The 6,422-nt window shown below is 38.4% G+C and overlaps 1 protein-coding gene across 3 annotated transcripts; it reads right to left on the bottom strand.

The window, feature by feature from the left end:
• Positions 1-602: 602 nt before the first annotated feature.
• On the bottom strand, positions 603-5,688 carry LOC147339475 (high choriolytic enzyme 1-like). 3 transcript variants are annotated; one of them, XM_086299617.1, is made up of 10 exons: positions 5,672-5,688; positions 5,357-5,446; positions 5,153-5,180; positions 5,009-5,059; positions 4,657-4,788; positions 3,739-3,856; positions 3,098-3,276; positions 1,823-1,904; positions 1,461-1,585; positions 603-1,351 (listed from the first exon to the last, which is right to left on the bottom strand). In XM_086299617.1, coding segments are annotated over exons 2-10 (771 nt in total). In that variant the 5' UTR covers positions 5,411-5,446; positions 5,672-5,688; the 3' UTR covers positions 603-1,349. The 3 variants fall into 3 exon arrangements, with proteins under 3 accessions (XP_086155743.1, XP_086155724.1, XP_086155734.1); XM_086299598.1 differs by lacking the exon at positions 603-1,351 and having other exon boundaries at positions 1,453-1,585; XM_086299608.1 differs by lacking the exon at positions 603-1,351 and having other exon boundaries at positions 1,453-1,585; positions 5,622-5,678.
• Positions 5,689-6,422: the final 734 nt, after the last annotated feature.

The raw sequence follows: 6,422 nt of genomic DNA, 5'->3' as shown, positions 1-6,422 counted from the left end.
AATCGGATCCCATAACTGTACGGTGCATCATGGTGGTGGTGGGAATATTCAAGTTTGGCTGTTCTGGAGTTACCTGGACTGAATTGACTCCACCTGCCCAAGAGGAAGTAGTATGTTTCCCTCTTTGGTTGAAATCGTTCTGGAGAATTATTGATACTGGAGCGGGATAATGAGCCTAAACACACTTTTACAAGAGCTACTAGTTGACCGAGAAAAAATATTTTTTACAAAATTCTGTTGCTGTTAAAGAAAAAGGAGGGAAGATATGTTGAGAAAGACATTTTGATAAAAAGAAAAGTATTGTGACAATAATCTACAATTTGCAGATTTTAACTTTCACTTAAATGAGTAAAATGTGGGACTTTTGGACCCACAAATAAAGATTTGTGTGACTTTGACTGGCTACGATATTACAATGCTGCATAAATATTAACTTAAGAAACGCTTCTGCAGGCGCTGCTTTACATACTTCTAATACCCTGTTCAATAATATTGTTATGATTTTTCAGGTTTTAAATGCGGAACATTTATTTATAAAGTCAAATTTATGCATTTCTTGCACACTGAAAAAGTCACTGGTAACATTTTGTCCAACTTTAACCACAACAGCTATTTCTAACATAACTTTGAGTTGAACACACTGCTCAAAGAAACCTGCTGTGATAAAGCTTAAACAATCATGGTGCTCTAAGGACTTTGGGGATACACTGCACTGTCCTCTACATCTCTGTAAAATAATGAAACAATACTGCCCCCTTTTGCTGGAAATATGGGATTTTATTCGATTCAACTTTTATTACAGAAAGAGACGAGCAACCCGAAGAAAAAAGATGGCATGAAAAAAAAAAAGAGAAGATGCTGCCAAAGTTATGTATGCTGGGATTAAATATTCCTTAGTTTGACTTGGTGATTTCAACATGGCTAATGTTAGACATGTCATGCTAATATTACTTTAATTTACTACAGAGTGAGACAACAATCATGATGATTCCAGGATTATTGTTTGAAGCGAGTGGTGGTCACAAGGCTTGGGGCTATGTCTGCATCATTTACAATTAGAATCTGAATTATTATCAAATTACAAGAAAGAAGAAAGAAATCAGGTAGTCATAGTTGACTAACAAAGATGAGAAACATAATGACCCCTCTGGCATATAAGCATATTCTCTAACACAAAGACTCAGATCTTGATCTCTCAATTGTGACAAATGTGACATATTTGCAAAACTTTGCAGCACATTTCCTGTTTCTTTCATATTTTTGCAGCATCGACGACATGCTCCTTCTTGTAATCCTGATGTTTTGAGAACTGAAGTATTTGGATGTAGAGTTGAATTGTCATGCCAAAGTTCTGGTTTGAGAAAAAATGATGAAATCCAGTGAGTACTGTGAAGTATGTGATTCTTACAAAAAGAAAGTATGTTTGTTGTTTTGTCTTATTGTGTGTCTTAATTACTCACAGCATTCATAAAGCCTGTTTATACGAGCAATGTCATTGGCGCTCATCTGAAAAGCATTTCCGAAGTCAAGATTAGGATTGGACCTAGCAACAATCGTTGGCTGCCCATTCCTGGAGAAGGAGTATCTAAAAGAACAAACGACAGCATATACTGTGACTGTACCATGCTCATATATGCAGCATTCATTCTTATATAGAGAATATTTATGAACAGGGGAGAAAATAGGCCTTTAAAAGTATTGAATAGTCACACTAAAATCCTAGCAATGAATCCGTGTTTTTTAAATTCTGGATGACATTTTCTCTCAGAAAATGCAAAACATGAAAGGTAACACAACACCTTACAAGCTCCATCAAACTCACCTGCCATATTGCATGACAGAGTTGAAGTCATAGGGAGTCTGCAAATTGTTGGTAAGCACTTTCTCAAAGTTGCTCTCTTGTCCTGCACAGATATTTCCAGGAGACAAATGTTTAAATGTTACTCTGTCGTGGCTGCCACGATATTCAACTACAAATCTTTGCTCTCAGCTCTGTGAAGATGACAATTATCTAACCATAAGGTCTGCATGTTGGTATATTTTGTCATGGTCCTGGGTCGGTGACCCAGTGTTTTGAGCTTATTGTTGATTTTGTATTAGTTGTTAGGGTTTGGTTCTGGTGTTCAGTGCTTTATTATCCCACCTGAGTTCTTCCCTGTTGTGCTCTGTTTGTGTCCCTGAGTTTGTGTTTGTAAAACAGTTTGAGTTTCCTGTTTTACTTTGAAGGTCTGGGTCTCGTCGTGTCTAATTAGGTTCAGCTGTGTTCCCCTCTGGTGTGTCATTCCCTCATTACCTTGTGTGTATAGTGTGTGCCTGCCTGTGTTCCTCGTTGCGTCATCTGTGTAACCGGGTGTAATTTCTGTGTCTCTCTGCCCAACATTCTCTGTGCGTATGGTTTCAGGTTAGTTCTTTACTTTTCCCCAGTTTAGGTATTGTTAACTCCCCGTTCTGCTCTTTCTGTTTTTTTACTTTGCTTTTACTATAAATAAACACTCACTCGCACCCTAGCCAGTACCTGCATTTTGGATCCTTTTTCTCACAACACCACATGACTGCTGAACCAGCCGTGACGTATTTACAATATAACATTTACATTCCGAGCGAAAATGAGGAAGAAGGTTAAACATGAATGACTACTGCAAAGCAACAAAGAAAGTGCTATGGCAAAACATTTTTTACATGTACATGAATAAATGCTTCCATATCATGAAGACATATATCTACTATTTATACTCACAAAAGACTATTTACTACTATATAATTGGTTTTACTATTTTGTATCCCCCCAAGCAGTAAAGTATCATGCTTAGTAGTTACTCCATGTTGCATTGTTACTTCCACACTTTCTATTTCCCGTCAAATAAAGTGACTGAGATACTTCTACATTCCTGACATGATGCCTTTGAAGTCTTACAAACATTTATTATTATTGGTTTGAGAGTCTCGGGACCAAAGGAATACCGGATGCACTGCTGTCTTATCTGCTGAGCTTGGAAAAGCACAGCTTACTTGTAAAATGCTCATTGGTATAAAACAGAGTGTCTGCTGTCCTGGACTAATGTGAAGTGTAACCAAAGGTTTGTGTAGTTGAGCTGACCCGGGATGATGTTCTCGGTGAGGATCTTCACATACTGGTCCCTGTCGGAGCGGACCTGCTCATGGTGGAAGCCCAGAGCATGAAGAACCTCGTGTTGCACCGTTGACTGGAACAAGCAACCGTTTCTCTGGAGGGAGATTCCCTGTCCTCGGCTCTGACGGCCCACGTACGAATAACACCTGATACACAGTAAGATTGTTAAAAAACGATTGAGATTGACACACAAACAGTTATCTACTATCAGCCAAAATAAATAAAAAGATACCGGTCTAACCAATCTCCTAAGGTTTTTAAAGATCTGTTTTCCCTTGATCATTTAACAACCCACTCCAGATTCATCTTATTGCCTTACAAGATGCCAGTCTCTAGTCCTGGCACGAGTGGACTAAACAGTATGTGAAATAATTGAGAACAGATCGTCAAAATGCTATTTACCCTCTTATGAAGGGTATACATTTCATATAGTAGCAAACAATAATAAAGCTGGACATTTTACAGTAGAATTTCAGCACAGGATGGAGCTGTCACATGATACAAATAGAATATTTGCAATAATTATTTACATTTTAAAGGGTTTTGAGGACGTGAGTGTGTCAGTCCTGTCTTGTCATACAGTGTCAGTACAGGGAGTGCATTCTCACCCTTCTCCAGAGAAGAAGTAAAGGTAATTGACTTGGTCTGTCCTCCAGACGAAGCGAATGCAGGTGGACTCGTGGAAGGTGAGCAGGGCACTGATGATGATGTTGCGCTCCTGGGTGGCTGCACAAACAAATACGAGTCTGCTGAGGAGCTTCTTTGAACAACAGTAACACTGCATCACCTTCATGTGTAGTTTATTTGATGCATAGAGTTGAATTTCTCAGACATGCTTTATGAGAAAAAATTCAACAGCTTAGCAATGTTTATGTATATTTTCGTGCTTCCCCTCTCATCACGTGACACCTGACAGTCGTCTGTATATTTAATATTAGCAATCTAAACTGTGCTTAGGAGACTGTTGACACTGCCACTGTGACAATAAAATTACAAGTATAACAAACAGTTTCAGCTATCCATGTGGCAACATCAGTGGTGTCACCGCATTGTAAAAAGGTTGTGTTGGCTTTCTGTGTGTGGAGTTTCCCTGTACTTGCTAGTCACCATATTTCACAGTGAATTTTAAACATAAAGAGTCGATATCCCCATAACTCTCATACTTCCCATGCTTCCATTCCAAGGAGAATGGAAATCAACATTAAATGAAAACATAATTTGACACGTTTGTGGATCTGTTTGCTGTAGTTGTCACAGAGTTTTAGTTTTCTCTGTGAAGCTGGTTTCTAAACATGTTATTATTTTCAGTTTACATAATTTCAGTTCAAGTGACTTATTCTAGAAACAACCTAAATTATATATCTATTTGATTCATTACATATTTCATCCTTCAGCCTAAACAGCTCGTGTTTCCTGGTCTGTCTTTTAACTCTTTAATAAAGATGACATTTGACAACAAGTTTAATGAGCATCCAAGGGAGAAATATCTGAAGTCAGTGTTTAAGGGTAAAGTTTGCGTTGCTTACAATATACAGAGGAGATGGAGACAGGTACAGTGACGTGGCTTCCACTTTTGGGCCACTTGCAGCCAGTGGCTGTGCATGGATCAGCATTCTTGGTTAAAGTGGGTGCAATGTCGCCATGAACCAGGCCTTTTGCTGCAGCACAACAAACAGAGAGTGGATGGATGTTCACAGAATGCATGTTTACTTGTTGAATGCTAAGTGATAAAATGTAAAACAAAAAGGAGAAAGTGAGTGATTGATCATCATGAGTGTTGGCCATCTATTTTCTGTTAACAGGCTCTGGAAATTTCCATTTTTCCTCCAGTATTTCTATGTTAACCAAAAGAGTTTTATTATGTACATTTTCACTTACATATGTCAGCGTTGACTTTTTCAATGATCGCTGAGGCACCCAAAAACTCATCTGAGGACACAAGGGAGTGGCAGCATGTTAACTATAAGCTCTCAGATACAATTTAACTTTAACATCTGGGAAGTATTTTATCGTTCAACGCACCACTTGGATCTTTGATGACAGCAGCCCTCTGCAGTACAAAAACAGCAAACACATTAACTTGCTGTTCATCGCGTTTAAAATCACACTGACAGATTTTGGTATCGTGGTCACTGGTATAAGCAGACATGGTGAGAAGTTCACGGCTTTCACAGAACAGCAGGCAGCGTTTAACAACATTACCAAAACAACAAGAGTCAAACGTACCAGAGAAACGACCGTCATTGACAGGAAGAGGGAGAAGAAGAAAGCTGGAGTCATGATGTTGGTCCTCTGCAGTTAACCTACAGTCAAAGTCTGACCAGCATTTGGTTATAAGAACTTCAGTGTGTATAAATGCTGGAACAGTAAAGTAAATCAATGCTGTGAGGAGAACCCAGAAATCTGATTCTTCTCATCTGGATGTTGAATTTTCTCCCACTGAAAATGCAACATCCACATGAACAGAATCAGCTTTCTGGGACTTCCTTACCTGTACGATTGAGCATGTATCGAGACGAAATGAGGAGGTGAGCTGCTTACCTGCTGTACCAGGCGTCTGGTGGATGCAGAAGCTGTTCAGCTGCTGCATCTTTATAGACAGCTCACACAGGGTGTGGTTGACGTTTCACCAATGTCTTTTGAGGTTACTTTACAATTCATGACTTTGTTTTTGCTCATGTCAAAACACTGAAATAGCAACAATTTTCCAGGAAGGAAATTTGAACAAAGAAGCGCAGGCTGATAAAAGCACTGGGATCATTTCATTATTTCAATTAAAAGTTGCAAAACCCAAAGACGTATGCTTTGCCAGTGTAAATGAAATTTTAATCAGACTTGCTGGGGTGAAATTAATGAAATAGCTTTATTACCATTGGGCAGAATAATCAACAAAAACATGATAATTTATTACATCATATACTTTTCACTGCTAGCACACAAAATACAGAGCTTCCCTCTGAGATGCAGTCAAAAAGGAAAAACTCAGATAAAACACAAATAAACTGAAACTGTGGTCTGAACAAAGGTAGGAAAATTAAACAAAGAAATTCATTAAACCTGTTGGCATAAATGGGCAATAAATTAAAAATCATTGTAAAATCTTGTGATGCATACAAAAAAGATAAATACAGATATAACAGGTGTGACTGGCTGTGGAATCTGTTATGTAACAATGTGTCCAGATCAACGTATTTACAATAGCTTTTTTGATCTAACTGTGTCCTTGGCTTATGACTACAGAGAACTTTCTCTATCATCTCTTGGCAAGTGAGACATGCATGGAAAAAAAGAG

This window comes from Aulonocara sp. 'chitande type north' Nkhata Bay, linkage group LG1 (genome assembly GCF_057382095.1).
Source record: "Aulonocara sp. 'chitande type north' Nkhata Bay isolate Kocher_YH1m ecotype deep benthic linkage group LG1, A_spYH_male_GT1.1, whole genome shotgun sequence".
NCBI lineage: Eukaryota > Metazoa > Chordata > Actinopteri > Cichliformes > Cichlidae > Aulonocara > Aulonocara sp. 'chitande type north' Nkhata Bay.
Note: the sequence above shows the minus strand (reverse complement) of the source record. Positions and strands in the feature narration are given on the sequence as shown.